The 17,615-nt window shown below is 40.1% G+C and overlaps 2 protein-coding genes across 4 annotated transcripts; both read left to right on the top strand.

Moving 5' to 3' along the window:
- The first annotated feature begins 781 nt into the window (after positions 1 to 781).
- LOC109631363 (androgen-dependent TFPI-regulating protein) lies at positions 782 to 3,104 on the top strand. Of its 2 annotated transcripts, XM_020090073.2 has the most exons (6): positions 782 to 1,066; positions 1,515 to 1,640; positions 1,732 to 1,833; positions 1,927 to 2,042; positions 2,678 to 2,829; positions 2,936 to 3,104. In XM_020090073.2, the coding sequence occupies exons 1-6, from the start codon at positions 914 to 916 to the stop codon at positions 2,971 to 2,973; spliced, it is 687 nt and encodes a 228-aa protein (XP_019945632.2). In that variant the 5' UTR covers positions 782 to 913; the 3' UTR covers positions 2,974 to 3,104. The 2 variants fall into 2 exon arrangements, with proteins under 2 accessions (XP_019945632.2, XP_069395368.1); XM_069539267.1 differs by lacking the exon at positions 2,936 to 3,104 and having other exon boundaries at positions 2,678 to 2,837.
- A 3,221-nt stretch (positions 3,105 to 6,325) lies between these two features.
- On the top strand, positions 6,326 to 17,504 carry herc4 (HECT and RLD domain containing E3 ubiquitin protein ligase 4). 2 transcript variants are annotated; one of them, XR_011246141.1, is made up of 25 exons: positions 6,326 to 6,492; positions 7,379 to 7,653; positions 7,729 to 7,888; positions 8,408 to 8,484; positions 9,133 to 9,354; positions 9,433 to 9,524; positions 10,250 to 10,380; positions 10,554 to 10,708; positions 10,832 to 10,908; positions 11,043 to 11,167; positions 11,334 to 11,393; positions 11,689 to 11,800; positions 12,775 to 12,964; positions 13,071 to 13,243; positions 13,346 to 13,465; positions 13,561 to 13,659; positions 13,850 to 14,017; positions 14,464 to 14,607; positions 14,788 to 14,954; positions 15,180 to 15,246; positions 15,333 to 15,415; positions 15,501 to 15,620; positions 16,086 to 16,269; positions 16,363 to 16,465; positions 16,556 to 17,504. XR_011246141.1 is itself a non-coding variant. In XM_020095231.2 (24 exons), the coding sequence occupies exons 2-24, from the start codon at positions 7,428 to 7,430 to the stop codon at positions 16,762 to 16,764; spliced, it is 3,144 nt and encodes a 1,047-aa protein (XP_019950790.1). In that variant the 5' UTR covers positions 6,326 to 6,492; positions 7,379 to 7,427; the 3' UTR covers positions 16,765 to 17,504. The 2 variants fall into 2 exon arrangements, 1 of the variants encoding a protein (XP_019950790.1); XM_020095231.2 differs by lacking the exon at positions 15,501 to 15,620.
- The last annotated feature ends 111 nt before the right edge of the window (positions 17,505 to 17,615 follow it).

The following is a 17,615-nucleotide window of genomic DNA, read 5'->3' as shown; positions in this document are numbered from 1 at the left end:
CAGCCTCCATCTTAACCAAAAATGAAATAAAAGTGAAACGTTTTTGTGTGAGACTGAGTAAATGAGAAACCATCTTAATCAAAGGTGTAGCTTTAGCCTTCAGTCATTGTTTTCCAATGTTTGTGTAAATCAGTGGATACAAAACTAAACATTGTAACCAAGATTACAGTGGTAGCTTTAATTCATTTTTCATTTACTCAATATCAAGACTTTTTCAGCAGTTTGTGTGACTGAGTAAATGAGAAACTCACTATCTGACCACCTGAATTCACTGTTTTAAGCGATTTTCTAGTTCCTATGATTCATAGGAACTAGAAAATTGCCATGAGCTCATAAAGACTTGAGCAGAATAATCAAGAGTTCATTTAGGTCTCTGTATGTATCAATACCCCTCCATACACAGGTCAAAGGTCAACCACGAAACAACATAACTAATGACAAGAAGAACTGAGTGTCATGCTCACCTCAGTGTTTTAGGACACACAAGCTCATATTATTGAATAGATGGAGAACTTAGCCCCTCCTCCTCTCCTCTCTCCTGTCATAATCGTCTCAGCCGTTTTACTTTATTTAACTTTAGGGGGCTTCTCTTGCAAAAGACCATGAAAGCGATTAAGCCTTCACTATGAATGAAATTTCACGCAGTCACATGCTGCAGCGCGTCGGGAGTGAACGAAGGGCTCCTTCCCATGCTTTATAAGAAACAGTGGGCCTCTTGTTGCTTTGCCTCCACCGCTCACAAATGTCTTGATAAGCTCGCACTGAATTACACTAATCTGTAAAGAATCCACACTGCCTGGAGTTCCTCACGATTGAAGGGCAAAGCTGCAGTTTTAAAGAGTAGTTTTTGTTTTCCCTCTTGTGTTTAATGTATTTGGTTGTTTGTTGGTGAGCAGTACAAGTTTATGTCAGAATGTCTTCAACCCTGAGGAGAGTGTATCACATCACTGCATTCAGCTGGTACGCTTTTGTTGTGAAGACTCTTGCTGGCAAGGTTGGAGAGGAGTTACCTGCAGGGATCTTTGTTTATGGAGGACCTTGGAAGTACCTCACGTTCTTGAATTTGGTGAGTACAATACCTCTATTACCTTGTAACACATCTGCTTACATGAATATATATTGCAGATATAAACAAGAGGGACTCTCGGTAGAGTGTATACCTCCGCTGTGAACCAACATTCCCCTTATGAAACCACATTTAAGTTCTCCAGGTTTTTATTTGGATCTGCACCAAATTGCACACATTCATAAATAGCAGTCCCCTAAATATGCCTAATTTTTTCAAAGATCCATGAATTAAAAATGTGGAAAAATCTCCCTATGTTAAAGAAACAACATTTAATGGGCTGTTTTTCGGACCCATACCGCAGCCACAATTTTCATGGAAATCAGTTTTGAAGTTTTTGTGATATTCCTGTTGATTAACCGACAGACAAACAAGCAGTAGACAACTATAACCTCCTTGACTGCAGTAAAAATGATGATGAAGAGTAATAATCGTTTTTATATTTCAGTTATTGCAGATGTGTTTCTTTGGACTGGCAGCAGTGAACGACCTACAGCCTGGTAAAAAATCTGAGAATACTCTGAGCAGATGTAAAGACTTCCTGTTCACTGTGTTTGCTTTCCCTGTAGGCATGGTGAGAAATAGAGTTTAGAACATTGTTTATAAAAAAATTACAATTTTAATCATCATTATGCATTAACTTTCTCTTCTCTGCATTTCTTTAGTTTGTTGTTCTGCTTTTCTGGACGATCTTTTCCTATGACAGAGAGTTGGTCTATCCTGCTACTATTGACACCTTCTTCCCTCCATGGATAAACCACGCTATGGTCAGTAAACTTTATTTTTTGTAAAGACTTTAAATATGACTATGATATCCTGTCATAAACACATGATGAGTTGTTCCAACACTGTTTTCTCAGCATACGTTTGTCCTGCCCATTTTAATTGGAGAAGTGATTGTGCAGCCGCACATTTACCCACAGACTAAACAGGCACTGGCAGCGTTAGGAGGCGTGGGCGTGGCTTACTTGTCTTGGTGAGTGATGAGTCAGTGTGCACAGGAATAGACAACATTTCTTATCCACTTCCTCCAGAGGCACAAAACTTAAGCTACAAAATCCAGATATGGATGCCACAATGACAGAAACCATCTTTGAGAAAATTCTGTTTGACATATTATTTTAAAATTTTTTTAGTTTGGTCCATGTCCCATCCTCTAACATGGAGGAGGCAGTGTTTATTATGTGTACTGTAGTCAACCAAAAAGAGGCATTCAAGCTAATTTGGCTCCACTTTTGGTGAGCCGTCATGTTGTCCATCCTTATATAAAGTTCAAAACACAAATAGCTTGAGACCGAAAGCGTTGAACTACCATTGGCTCTGGTTCACAAACTGTGACTCAGCCTGTCATGCTGCAAACAGTAAAAACACTGTAGGACGATCATGATAAGATTTCTTTTATTGTGTTTCTGTTGTAATTGTCAGTATCATCTGTGTCAACGGGTGGAAACTCTGAGGGTGAATATTTGCACAAGACAGAACAGTGCACGATCTTTGAAGACAAGACAGTCCAACATGATCTGACAGATATCCAGTATCCAGTGATACCAGGAACAGCTCTTCTTCTTTTTTTAACCCCTCTTTCTCTCTCTCTATCAAAACATCCTGCAGGATCATATGGGTGTACTTGTCGGTCGGGATTTGGGTGTATCCCCTCCTCGGCCACTTCAGCACATCTGGTCTGGTGGGCTTCTTCTTCTTTAACATGTTTGTGGTGACCCTCTTCTACCTGCTGGGGGACAAGCTCAACAGCCATGTGTGGAGTAAGTGATGTTAAAAGACACATAAATGGAAGCAAATATCAGCATTTGAGTTTACATGCATCTAATCGATCCGTCTGTCTGTCTTTCTGTCTGTCTGTCTCTCCAGGTAAGCACATGAACAAAATGACAGCAAAAACAAAGTAACTTCCTGCAGGATGGAAATGTTTAAAGAAAGAATGAATCCCTCAAAGCAAGCGCATACTTTTACTTTTGAGGAAAGAAATAACAAATTCTTGTTCTTACAAATAAAAGGTTGAATATATAAAACAATAAAATGCACCATTGTTGAGTTCATTACTCTCATCTGTTGGTCTGGTGTGACCAATGGTGGCTTATGTGAGCAAATCTTATTAGAAAGTATAATACATACTACTGGTATTATGAATCTTCCCATTGTGTTTTACTGTTACATTGGTTGCTAAACAGGGGTTAAACATTTAGGTTGCATTGCAACAATACTGCCGATTGTAGCCACAGTAACATAGTCTGTCTTTAAATGGATTAGCAGCTTTTTGTTGTGCAACTGCTTACAACAGCTCTGATATAATGGAACCAAGCAGTTTTAACATGGTAAAGCACACACCAATAAAGCAAGTGTCACCGACCAAAGAATTCTAGATTTTAAAAAAGGAAAAGAATGTAATAAATATAATGTGTCAGAAGCTCTTTCCACATCCAGGTTAGAGTTAGGCAATAAAACAGCAGTAATGATCCACCATCAGTATTATCACTTGGGCAGATTATTCCTCATTGATTACCAATGCCACGTTTGACCTGAGTAAAGTGTCTGTTCATCATTAATCTCGGAACATCTGTGATAAGTGCTTGACTTGAAGTATAATCCATCACTCAATGCTGAACAGCCTTGATACAATGTCATCCCAAGTCCACTGAGATCTCCAGGAACAGCTGTGTCCCTTTCTTTCTCTCGCTCTTCCTCTCTCCCTTTCTTTCTTTGAGCTGAGATCAGCCACCATGCAGGTCTCTGTAGCCTTTAAGATGGTGGAGATAGTTGGGGTCTGCATCCACCAATCCAACGGAGAGGATCTTGGCCAGCAAATGCACGTCCTCTTCACTCATATCCTTGTTTGTGAATAAATTGAAACAGAAGTCAGATATGTATCATATTTCATAACTATTATAAGTAATTACAGAATGTAAATGTATATGATCACTGACCTTCTTGTAGTTAGGAGTGAACTCGACCAGCTGTGGTTTTTTAGGTTTGTTTCCCTGTGGAACATAATGAATCATTTGAGAAAAGCAGACTTTGTTTCCTTCTTCCTCTCAGTGCTCACTTCCTTTAGCAGGTGCACTGCAGTCTTTGTTTGAGTCTGTTTCCTTATGGCTGCTTTATGTCTGAATAATCATCTAAATTAAATCTTAAACCAGAAAATCTTCCATTGTGTACAAGATGACCACTGTTAATGTTAACTCACGTCTTTAAGTCCTTTTGAAAAGCACATTATGACTAAGAGAAGGCCAGCAACGACCTATGGATAAAAAAAGCACACAGTCAGTCCCAGTACTCACACGAACACTTAACATCGATACTCATCCTCTGCTAAAAGACTGAAATGATATATGAAGCTGTGATTAACTTACTCCGAGTAAGTGCAGCATGTTTGTTCCTCCTGTCTCTGTCCTCCTGCTTATGTGCTGGTTTGTAACTTAATGTGCTCCAAATGTGCTCCTCCTGTCTGACACTGTCACGGGGGAAAACACCCATGAAGAACCAGCACAACAGGACACACCGCATTTTCAAGAGGCACTGACTCTGAAAGGTGCTAATCATGAGACCAAGGATGCGTAAATGTATGCGTAAGATGGGCTGATATTGTGGAAAGACTACAGGTCCCTTTCAGTGTTTACGCAATTTAGACTATGTCTCTATTGTCACCTTTAAATAACGAGGCACTGACTCTTAAAGGTGCTAATCATGAGACCAAGGATGTTTAATTGTACGCATAAGATGGGCTGATATTGTTGAAAGATGACAGGTCCCTTGCAGTGTTTACGCAGTTTAGACTATGTCTCTATTGTCACCTTTAAATAACAACAAAAGAGAAGTGTTGTAACTGGCCCATGACCTATGATGCAGCATTGAGAACAGGATATAAATAAATAAATCCCTGCCTGCCCATTTACTGTTGGATTACGACGTGTATATTATATTTATAGTCATTTATCATTATCGTTTAAAGGGTTTGGGTTAAATAAAAATAAAAAAATTATTATTTTCCTTTGGATATAGAAAACAAAACACACTGTCTGCTTTGTCATTTCATTCTGGCTTATATTTACAGTTTTTGTCTTCCTGGTAGTGTTTTGTCAATGTCTTGTCTTTAGTCTTGCAAAGTAAAATAAATACAATTTTCCAAGGCCATATTCTCAGCATTTAGAGAACTGTGATTTTTTTTTACTAATACTGCTGTTTTCAATGGTTTAGTTGTGTGTTTTTTTATTATTATTATTTGATTTTGTGTATCCTTAAAGTAAAGTGTGTGAATTATTTATAATTTTCCACTTGCTGATATTGTGGCAGGGATATGATTCACAGAGGTGGGGTTTTGTTATATGAGGATAAGCACACATGAGCGAGGGAGTTAACTTGTCGATCAAACTCACTAGAGGGAGCCAGAAGTTTTAATTTACCACTGACACAGGTTGAACTGTGGTCTTTGAAACGAGTAAAGAAGTTCCAGTCTTTCCATCTTTTATTATCCATTAAAATGAAGCTTTACCTTGTATATTTCCACATCGTTGTTTCAAATATTCTTATAATGAAGGTTTATTTCAAAAATTACAAAATGTGGTGTTGCCATGCTTCTTTTCATGTAGGCAAAAATAAATTAAACAATAAATACACGCACTATATACATATGTATAAAAACTTTAAATATATTGTTAGATTCTATGTTTACAATATACACCCCACACACACACTTCACTAGGTCTACTTAACTATATTTTGTGGGTCTATATCATAGAATGTCTATATACACAACTTGGATGTAGAGTTGGTTGAATGTGAAGCCTGAAATCTAGTTTTATGAGTTTACTGCCTCCTCTCACTCACATCACTTACATACAGCATGTACACGTGTGACCTGTGTGCTGTTCAACATACAGTTTGGGAACATATTTATATCCAATATTTAACTACATGGATCCAGATCACTGTGGGCGCTTCGCGACGTTTCTTCACCATCGTGATGTCAAGTGTGTGAAAAGCCAAAAGCACGTCCGGTTGAGTGGGCGAACCTTCAAGTTAAAACTTCCCCTCGTGGTATTCACGCTACAAAACATCCACATTTCACTGTTTAACTGAGATATCCAGATAAAACTCACAGCACTTTATTATAAAGATAAACTAGAGTGCGCAGCTGCATGATCGTATCCCACTGTCCCACTGCAAACCAGCTGTATCTCTAGAAGAAGAACCGGACATGCACATGCTAGCTGAGGTGACTTGACGTGTTTCCGCAGCAGCGCCGTGCAGCAGTTGTTGACAGAGGACGAGGCGCTGGGGAGGAATCCCGAGAACGAGCTGCTGGTTGCCAGAAAAAAAGCTGAAATGCGCCGGTACGCGTGTTTTTAACAGTCGGAGCAGCTAACAAGCTACCAGCGGACACAGCAACACTGTCAGATCTGGCGGCTCTGGTAAGATTTGTTATTTGTCGATACCGTTGTAACGGCAGCAACTTTGCACTGCTCACACACTAAAGAATAACAGAGCTGCGTTTCTCAGCTACTCAGTCAGATCAGTGTGTTAGCTGTTAGCCTCATTAAGACCTGAACAACGTTAGCCAGCTAATATTACAGCACACTGCTGAGAGGGACGCTCTGCTGTGTCAGTGCCGCGACGCGTTCATTTCAAATGTATCTGCAGATCGTTAGCCACCGCCGCTAAGTGTGATATCGTTACGTTGCAAAATGCTAATTAAACTTGAACAAGCAGCATCAGTCATGACCCGTCTCGATCTTAATCAGGGTAAAGACTCGTTAAGCTGCATGCTAGCTGTCGTATCCACGGTTTTCTAGTCAGAACAAGAATAGTACTTCCGGTGTGAATGTTAGGTATAAATGTATTTATATATTCTAGAAGCATTGTTGTAATTCTTATTTTCAATGATATATGAGATGATTAATTTGACTTATTATTACGTTGGTTAAACACAAATATTAACAACACGCGTGTTTAAACGCGTTTATCCGTGTGTTTTATTTTAGAGTTACCCAAAGCGGAAGTGGTGTTATCTGATTACAGTAGACATTATGCTAACTGTAGCTTACTCGGCTAATCTGTTTACATATCACCTTGACAGCTTCGACTTCATTGTGCTAATGCTATACTTTATACATCACTACGTGCTACGTACACAAGCTAAGCTAGCCGCTGTGCACGCCTCTGTGTGTAGGGACGCGGTTGTTTAGCCATCACGTTGTGCTGCTGCCTCGCTAGGTGTTCCAGGCTCAAGTGTACAGCTCAAAGAGTGGATGTGTGAGTGTGGCTGCGTTAGCCGAGCTGATTCCCTGCTCTCCACAGAGACGGGACGGGATCCTGCCGCCGCGCACAGCCGAAGGGCAGAGCCACGATGCTGTGCTGGGGGAATGCCTCCTACGGACAGCTGGGCTTGGGTGGGATCGACGAGGAGATCGTGGTGGAGCCGCGGGTGTGCGACTTCTTCCACGGGAAGCAAGTGTGTGACGTGGGGTGTGGCCGCAGACACACAGCCTTCCTGCTGCAGGACGGGACAGTGTATACCTGTGGCTGCAATGACCTGGGTCAGCTGGGACACGAGAAGTCCAGGAAGAAACCAGGTTGGTGGGGTTTGGTTTTGTGTGTTAATAGTTGGTCAAATTATTCACTGCATGTTTGTCTTTGTCTTGTATTAGAACAGGTTGTGGCCCTGGATGCTCAGATCATAGTGGCGGTGTCGTGTGGAGAGTCTCATACTCTCGCCCTGAATGATAAAGGGCAGCTCTTTTCATGGGGTTTGGGCTCAGATGGCCAGCTGGGCTTAAATAACTTGGAAGAATGTGTTCGTGTGCCTCGGTAAGTTCAACTGCTAGTTTCACTTTATATGATAAACATGAAGTCTCACTTATATGTTTTGCACAGTACGTTGTTTACAGATCCTCTGCTATGTAAAGACAAACGTAACCTACAATGGTTACAGTCAGTAGAGAGCATACCTCTACCATCAGTCTCTTATGAAACTACATTTATATTCAATTGATCCTGACTGGTTATAAATATCTGTACCCTAAACATGCCTAATTCGTTTTCATCTAGAGCTGAGAAATCGAGGAAAACGTTGAAAAACACTCTCTCTCACAATTTTAAAAAACGGTGAAAAAGAAGGTCCCGGATCCACAGCAACATTTTATTGGGATATTCCTCATTGGGATCTTCCTAGGGTCATGCCCCACCCCTCCGAAAATTGAAAAAATAGAATTGAAATCGTTTGAGTTTTGTTTGATGGAATATATTGAATAATGTGTTTATTTCTTGCAACTCAAACAAAGCTCATATAAATAATGCTCATGTATCTCTCTGTCTCTAAAATGCCAGAAACATCAAGAGTTTGTCAGATGTACAAATCACTCAGGTAGCCTGTGGATATTGGCACTCTCATGCACTTTCAAGAGGTGAGGATGGTTTGTACCTCTGATCCCGATCAGACCTGGTATCAACTGAGTAATAAGATCACAAGTAGTCACCGGCAAAAACATGCATGAATGAACCCAATTGCTTTTTTAATGGGTCCTGAGATCCAATCACTTGGAATGAACCCACATCCGTCCCATCCACACATGAAGGACCACCTACTCAGCTGACGCCCTCTGACCCACTACAGTTTTATGAATCTAAAGTATTTTCACTCTTTTCAGTGTCCATACGTTGATTTGTCTGTAGCCACCACCACAATACATGTATCAACACTGACAACCACATAATTACTGATGCCTTTTTCAAATGGATAAAATCTTTCTTCATAGTGGGGCTGTACATTCATTCATGCAGCCCTTCATGACTGCGCTCTCTCACTCCTGCAGATGATCAGACACACACAAACGAAAAAACATTATTTGGTCTTCGTGAACTCAAGTGATGTGTGTTTATTTGCATTTAGAGCAAGTTTGAACAGATAAACTTGGAGCTGTCCACTTGTGATCAGATCTCTCAGGACGTATGTTAATACCAGGTCTGAACAGGACCAAAAAGATACACATTTATTTATTCAGCTTACTATGTTTTGCACGTTAGGCCATTCATTGTCATGCTTCTTTACACAGGAGGTCAAGTCTTCTCGTGGGGCCAGAGTCGATATGGACAACTTGGGCTAGGATTAAAGGGACAGAGCGTTTCCACGCCACAAATCATTCAGTCTCTGCAGGGCATTCCTTTTGCTCAAATATCTGCAGGTAGTGCCCACAGCTTTGCCCTCACGCTCTCAGGAGCAGTGTTTGGTTGGGGGCGCAACAAGTTTGGTCAGCTGGGTCTCAATGACACCAATGGTTAGTGGTCAAACCCCTACAGAACATGTGAGCATTCAAGCCCTTAATTCAACCTAATGGTCAGTTTGTTTTTTTCAGATCGATATTGCCCAGCTCTGCTGAAGTCTCTTAGGTCTCAGAGAGTGATTTACATCTCCTGTGGAGAAGATCACACAGCAGCACTGACCAAGGTTAGTTATATACTTTTGTTTATTTAATGAACTTGCATTGTTCTGAATCAAAGTGCTGAGATGTGGGAAAACGAGGCCAACTTCACAAAAACTTCAGAGCTTTACAACAATCAACCTTTCAAACTCTTGACCGATTTTAAATAAAATTGTAGCTTTGACGAGATGGATGATGGGAGGGGCTGGGATGTATTGGTTGCATTTTTTCATAGTGTTGTCTGCTCTTGTTAACTTCTCCAGGATTACCAACCCTGGCTTTGGGGTCGGGAATAATGCTATTATAATTAGTATGATGAATAAAAGATATAAGTTGTATAAAAATGTCCCTGATTTAAGTGACCACTGCAGTTTGGCTGTTAGGGGCTAAACAATCATTATCTTTTACCAACAGAAGCTTTTCTTTGCCTTGTTAAGTAGTCTGTGCAGCAGTATATTTTAAAATCCTCATGGCTGATTGATGAGAAGGCCCATTTCTATGCAGGTATCCAGAGTGCAGTAATTTTCTGTTTCAGCTGACGCTCACGTCGCGGTGGAGGAAACAATCTTAGGGCGGGAGTTTAGTATTATGGGTAATTCTTGTGGGTTATAACTGTTTTGAAATCATTAACACGACTTAATCCTTCCTGCTTTCTGTCTATCCCAGTCTTATCTCCTGTGTCTTCTAACATTAGAATTCTGTGCTCTAATCTGCAGAAATGTTAGAATAACTGGTGTTGCTGATTTTACAGGAGGGAGGTGTGTTTACATTTGGAGCGGGTGGATACGGACAACTTGGACATAACTCCACAAACCATGAAATCAACCCTAGGAAAGTGTTTGAGCTCATGGGGAGTGTAGTTACGCAGATCGCATGTGGAAGGTAAAGTCAGTGTATTTTGTCACATTTTATCTCAAACATGACGTCATTTATTTTGTGTTTACCCAAATGTATGTACATGTCATTTGAAAGTATCAGTAAACAAGATCGATTCAGTTGTGCTTGAAGTTTGTGTCATAAATCAACTATCTTTCAAATTATTGTTGAATTCTAAGGCAGCACACGTTGGCTTTCACACCCTCCTCTGGGAAGATGGACTCATTTGGGCTTGGTGGTAACGGGCAGCTTGGTACACGCTCCACATGCAACAGGAAAAGCCCGGCCCCTGTCAAAGGCCCCTGGGTAGCCTCCAGTGCTCCAGCTTATACAGGTGAATCACAATATGTATAAATCTGCAGAAAATGATTTCTGCAGTCAAGAGGAATAAAACGCAAAAATCCCACTGCAACGTACCCTCACGTTTATTTCTTGCTTTCATTGTGCTACCTCGCAGACTCAGAGAAGGGCTTTTGTGTCAAGAAGATTTATGCTGGAGGAGATCAGAGTTTTGCTCACTACTGCACTGCCAATGTAAGTGTTCAGGAGTAAAGGTGATGCCTCACTTCTTACACATTTAAAAATATTGTAAGAACTGGTCTGCTTGACCTGATCCTGCATAACTGATACACTTTGGTCTGGTTTTTAATCATTAAATCTTTTTGTAGATCTTGCAGAGCAAAAACGCTTTGAGGATACAAGATCACCACGGACAGATTTGCACCTTGAATGAAGATATCATACACAAATGGTTGAACCATTCACCAGGACGACTCCCGCTGGAAATCTCCAAGTAAAGTCAAGAGCCATGGCTGACCTCACCTTATTGATGTTATTGTTAGTTCATTGTAGACACGTTTTTTACAGCTGGAAAAGTGTCATGATTCTGTTTGTAGTTTGTGAAGATTTACTTGCAGGACAAAGTCACACTAATTACTCACCTTTTATGATTCCCTCAGTGAGATTGACCTCGTGTTCTCCTCAGCAAGCTGCCTCAATGGATCTTTTCTGTCAGTGAGGTAATCACATTTTAGATGAAGTCAGGTGTCATCTACATCTATGTCCAAAAGTCTTAACTTTTTTCATTATTGTCAGATACATTTTCTTCACTGATCTGATCCTCCTCCTTCACACTATTTACAGCAAAGTTTAGTCAAGGAGACGTTGATTTGGAGCTGTAATCAGCAGTGTTGTATTATAGTTTGAGGTGTTTCTAATACTCAGTTCTCCTCTTGTATGTAAGTGAGGCTGTGTCACTTAAATATTCGGGGGGGCTACCTGTCTGCTGTCTTAATCATTGTTTCTTTTCCACAGTCATCCAGATCACTTCAGTACCAGCAGCAAATATTCAGGCGTGAATATGAACACAGCTCGCATCCTGTTTCACAGAGTGATCCAACAAGATCACCCTGAGATAGCTCAGCAGGTTGGTGTTCAAAACCAAAATTCCTGTTGTTGGTGCACCATATTTATGTTTATTTATTACATTGCTGGTTATCTCCTAGTTTGATTTAACAATTAAACATAATTGCACTGATGTTTCCTATGGTTTACATTTTTATTAAAAAGTAGGATGTTGTTGAATGGATAACAGTGTGTACTATAGGTGTAGATTAGGGCTGCAAATATTGATTGATTAATCCATCAGTACTCAACCACTCAGTTCATTGTAGTTTGAGTTCTCTGATTTCAGCTTCTTGAATGTGAATTTGTTTCTAGTTTCTCTGCTCCTCTCATGACAATAAAGAATCTTTGGTTTGTGAACAAAACAAGACACTTGACAAGATCATTTTGATGTTTGGGAGACAGAGATCAATTTTCCATCTTCTGGCATTCATGTACCAAACAACTTATCAACATACTGTATATATCAGCACCCTAAGTGTAAATTCTGAAACATTTTAATGAATATTACGAACAACTTATTATGCCTCCTCACTTATTTTAGGTCACATTACCGACCATCTGAAATGTGTGTTTCTGTGCCTCATTGACTTTCATACGTTTTTTTTTTTTCTACAGCCCTCCAAAAGCATTTCTTTTTTGTAAGATGCTTAAATAATGTTGGACATAATGTGTAACTTTCATTGAAGTATCACAGAGATCTTGGCCCTGTAACCTGACAGTTACCTTTTTATAAACACCCACTGTCACGCCTTAAAACTGAATCAACAAGTAAACACATTTGTAGAGGTTATTAGAGTTTATTCCACTTTTAAGACTGAAGACAAAGGTGGTCTTACTCTGACCCCTTCACTGACAAAGGCTTCACTCTTAGTCATGTTTTATTTGCAGAGTGAATATGAATTAGTTTCCATCTAGCACCAGCCCAGTCTGTTTGAAGTAACATAATTTGAACTTACAGTAAGTTTTAGTAAATCTGTCTAATATCTCCCTCAGATTGCTGCTAGTCTAGAAAAGCACTTAATTCCCAGACTGAGCAACTCTCCTCCGGATATCGAAGCCCTGAGACTCTACATCACTCTTCCAGAATGCCCTCTCTTCATTGACCGAAACAATTATGTGACCATTTCCATCCCATTTGCCAAATCGCTCCTCAGCCTGAAGGAGGCTCCACTTAAGGTGCTAGGTAGGATGAAAATGTTTTTCAATGTAACACATGAGGCACAAGTTTCTCTGTCCAGTTTTGCTTTTAAGCTTTTTACACAAAACATTTTGTCTTCTGTTCTCATCAGGAAACTGGTGGTCCGGGTTTGAGTCCAGAGTCTTCCAGCGGCTGGTCGAGGTGTACAAGGAGGTGGTGGTGTATCTCCTTCAGATGCACAAGGTGGGCATTCCTTCAGTCGAGCAGAGAATCTTTACCTGTTTCCTGGACACGTCCCTCCGACTCCTGGAGATCCTGCATGTGGTGAGAGATGCAAAATAATCCATGTCACATGTCAAATTCCTTCATTAAATGATGCAGGACTGTGGCAAACAGTTGATAAGATCCATTTTCCTGATGCTTCAGGTGAGTGAACGGGCCGGACACATCATTCAGTACGACAAATTCTACATCCATGAGCTGGACGACCTGATAGACATCAGAAACGACTACGTCACATGGATTCAGAGGCAGATGTACCCAATGGTGAGTCTGCTGCAGATTCACCACGATTCACTTAATGAGATTTGTCTTTGTGTAGATATAGGTATGATCTATTTTTTATGTGTCTGCATCCTCAGGGCCATGATGGTGTGGTGACTCTGTGCAGGTATCCCTTTGTGTTTGATGCCCAAGCCAAGACCACTCTGCTTCAGACTGATGCTGTCATACAGATGCAGGTAATATACAGAAAATCTAATTCTACTTTCATGTGTTGGCTTTTCCCCTTCAATCGATCTGGTTTCATTCTTTGTAAAGGAGCTTAATCAAGTGCAGTCACATAATTTGGGACCATACCAACTGCTTTATAGTATCTGTGAAAATATTAAAATGTTCTTATCATCCATCACTCCCTCGCTGCATTGATAGATAGCTGTGGACCAGGCACAGATGCAAAATTTCAGCTCTATGTTCCTGCCAGCAGTGGAATCTGTCAACCCGTGCCTCATCCTCATCGTCCGGAGGGAAAATATAGTCGGAGACACCATGGAAGTCCTCGGGAAGTCCAAGAATGTTGACTACAAGAAACCACTCAAGGTGACAGCAAGGATTACTAATGTCTTCAGTAACAAAGGATGAAAAAGCTGTGTAGTCTGTGAAAGGTGCTGCACAGAGTGACGGATTTGTAATTGACTGAAGTTCCCCTGAGCTCTATGGAGCCTTTGAAGTGTCACCTCAACCATAAGTTTTGGCTGAAGTGCCTCTACCCTGAAATTCTAAAACAACCTTTAGAATGTAATACTGGGAGGCACAGTGGTGTTCAGCAGAAAAAAATTGGTTTATGGGTTTGGTTACAGAAATTGTAGTGATTATATACAGCTCTTTGTAATTTATGGATTTATGTCATGAATTAAATAAATCTGACATGAACGAATGCCTGTTTTCTTCAAATATTATGTGGCTTACACTGCTCTGCTACTAAGATATATACAATTCGATGAAAAGCACTGTCGCTCTACTAATGTTTGCAACATCCATGGCAGGTGATCTTTGTAGGAGAAGAGGCGGTCGATGCAGGAGGCGTGAGAAAGGAGTTCTTCCTCTTGATCATGAAAGAGCTGCTGGATCCCAAATATGGCATGTTTCGTTACTACGAGGAGTCCAGGCTCATCTGGTTTTCAAATAAGGTACTTCTGCTGCATGATTCACCTTTGTGTAATATATAACAATGTTTTTTAAGTGCACTCTGAAATGAGACTGAAGTGGTTGTATTTGAATTTGCCCATATCTTTTACAGTAAAGCCGCTAACACCTGAATATAATCATTGAGAAACTGCCCCTTCTAATTCACTATCTGTCCCTCGCAGACCTTTGAAGACATTGACCTGTTCAACCTCATCGGGGTCATCTGCGGTCTGGCCATCTACAATCTCACGATAGTGGAGCTCAACTTCCCCGTGGCCCTTTACAAGAAGCTTCTGAAGAAGAAGCCGGCACTTGACGACCTGAAAGAGCTAATGCCAGATGTGGGAAGGTCAGATCAAGGAACAGTCATCTGAGGTTTTTTCTATTTAACATGTTTATGGATGTCACTTTATTTTGATTTGGTTCTTTTAGGGGGCATCTAAAGTTGAAACGTTCAATGTTGTGATTACTGTACAGTACCACACAGTGCTCAACATTGACTAATAAACTGATATAATATATTATATATTAATAATATATTGTTCTTTTTGTTTGTGTCAAACTGTAAAAACAGGAGTCTACAACACTTACTGGACTACACAGAAGATGACCTCGAGGAAACGTTCTGTTTGAACTTCACAGTAAGATAATAGTCAAACATTGTTTTCTTAAAGTATAAATTAAATAGTTGTTATGTGCAAATCACTAAAACTGTCTGTTTGGTCAGATCACTGAGGACAACTATGGTGCCACAGAGGTGTTGGAACTCGTACCGAATGGCGAAGACATCAATGTAAATAAATCAAACAGGTAAAACCTTCTTGCTTGTCCCGTTAACCAAGAGCAACTGTTGTTGAAATTAATAGCTTTACACATTTATTTGCTTTCCTGTTAGATTGGAAAATTGATACCACTCTGATGGCTCAGCAGTAAGAATGTAGCTGCACTCAGTAGCTGCTTAGCTTAGCAGAAGGAAAGGAAACAAGGGGGACAGCTAGCCTGGCTCTGTGCAGAGGTAAACAAATCCACCTAACAGCACCTCTAGAGCTCATTGATTAAAACAATTAGTGTTGCTGCAAACTCGTTTTCAAATCCAATGACGTGTGTGTGTGTGTGTGTGAACTTGTCCAGATCGTTCTGTTAACAAATTGAGGCAGAGCTGCGGGCACTGGTGGAGGTCGGAAACATTTTCAATTCAAATGGAAACATAACACAGAACAAGTCATGATCAGGTTTAGACTGAAGTGTAAAAACATGTTTCAGGAAGCCTGGCATTTTCCAAAATGTTGAAGTATTCCTTTCAGACACTGACATGGCTTTCTGTGGTAGTGTTCTAAATCATTAACCTGTAAATAGCTTGAACTCATTCTGAAAATACGTTTCTTCATCCTCTTTTTCCTATTAGGTCATATTTCTGTCTGTATTTTACATGTTTCTAAATATCACTTTACTTTCATATTAATTTCTTTTTGTCTTCCAGGCAGGACTTTGTCAACGCCTATGTTGACTACGTTTTCAACACATCCGTGGCCCCTCTGTTTGAGTGCTTCTATGCAGGCTTTCACAAAGTGTGCGGTGGAAAAGTCTTGGAGCTGTTCCAGCCAAACGAACTACAAGCCATGGTCATTGGCAACACCAACTATGACTGGACAGAGCTGGAAAAGGTTGTCATGCAGACACTGATGAAGCAAAATATTTCACCTCAAGTAGGGTTAATAAGTTTTAATAGTACAAATAATATTTTCTCCACTCTTCAGACTACTGAATACAAAGGGGAGTACTGGGCAGACCATCCCACCATCAGACTCTTCTGGGAGGTGTTCCACAGTCTGACTTTAGAGAAGAAAAAACAGTTCCTCTGTAAGTGATGACACCCATTTTCATAAGCTAAGCTGTGTATTTACTCATTTATGTTCAACTGCTCACAGAAACGTCTCTCGTCTTTACCAGTGTTCCTCACAGGAAGTGACCGTATACCCATCTTGGGCATGAAAAGCCTGAAGCTTGTGATCCAGCCCACCGGTGGAGGGGAGAACTATTTACCTGTGGCCCACACCTGCTTCAACCTGCTGGACCTGCCCAAGTACACGAGTCTAGAAACACTCAAAAAGAAGCTCCTGCAGGCTATAGACCACAACCAAGGCTTTAATCTTGCCTAAAATTACACAGAAATGCCTAGAACTCCATGTCAAAACTGTTGATGGCATCCACATTTTCTGACTTGTTTTACAGACTTGAACACTGGTTGGAATGAGGCCACATGACACTAGAAATGATTTAGAGTTGGATATTGAGAATTACACATTAATGTTGAGTTTGATTTTCCAGTTTTTTGTTTTTTTCATGCCGTCACAGTATTTGTCGCCCTATTACAAGTTGAATCACATTTGATACTGCTCTTGTAGATATGCTTTTATTCATGTTTGGATACGAGGAGTATGATGAAGCAAACTACTGGGATTTACTTTACAGGGCATGAAGACCGCAACATAAACGCCTGTAAAATATTATTAGATGAAGCAGCACTACCTTTCTGAAGCTTAAAATGTATGTAACACAGAGATCCATCTGTTTTGTTTTTAATGTTGCGCAAATATTTCAGAAACATGAAATACAAACACTGGCCTCAGAATTACCAGATTTAAATCAGTAATAATACATACATAAAAACATTTTAATCTCCACTGTGTAGTAACTGCTCAGACTGTATTTTACAGGAGTTCATGATGTTGTGTCCACATTTGATGTTTGAGCCCAGACAATGTAAACTAACTCTCTTTATGTTTTAGGTTCTATTGTGACATTTGATTGAGAGCATTGCAAAGTGTTTGCTTTAGATACAGTGTGATTTCTTGGCTGTAAGCCGTAAACAATCCACAAATAAAAAAAACAAAGCAAAGCTTTTGTAATAAATAAGTTACTTTGGGGATAAAATATTGTTCTAAGGCATTTTCACATACTGACTTCAGGTGATTATATTTGATAATTTATTATAACTTAGGGAAGTTAT

Source organism: Paralichthys olivaceus, chromosome 14 (genome assembly GCF_024713975.1).
Source record: "Paralichthys olivaceus isolate ysfri-2021 chromosome 14, ASM2471397v2, whole genome shotgun sequence".
NCBI lineage: Eukaryota > Metazoa > Chordata > Actinopteri > Pleuronectiformes > Paralichthyidae > Paralichthys > Paralichthys olivaceus.
Note: the sequence above shows the minus strand (reverse complement) of the source record. Positions and strands in the feature narration are given on the sequence as shown.

Excerpts from the sequence above, each read along its gene's own strand:
- LOC109631363 (XM_020090073.2), top strand. The coding sequence starts at position 914 with ATGTCTTCAACCCTGAGGAGAGTGTATCACATCACTGCATTCAGCTGG. Across the intron at positions 1,641-1,731 it reads TTGCTTTCCCTGTAGGCATG|TTTGTTGTTCTGCTTTTCTG; the intron begins GTGAGAAATAGA and ends GCATTTCTTTAG. Across the intron at positions 1,834-1,926 it reads CATGGATAAACCACGCTATG|CATACGTTTGTCCTGCCCAT; the intron begins GTCAGTAAACTT and ends CTGTTTTCTCAG.
- herc4 (XM_020095231.2), top strand. The coding sequence starts at position 7,428 with ATGCTGTGCTGGGGGAATGCCTCCTACGGACAGCTGGGCTTGGGTGGG. Across the intron at positions 10,381-10,553 it reads ACGCAGATCGCATGTGGAAG|GCAGCACACGTTGGCTTTCA; the intron begins GTAAAGTCAGTG and ends TTGAATTCTAAG. Across the intron at positions 14,608-14,787 it reads TCATCTGGTTTTCAAATAAG|ACCTTTGAAGACATTGACCT; the intron begins GTACTTCTGCTG and ends TGTCCCTCGCAG.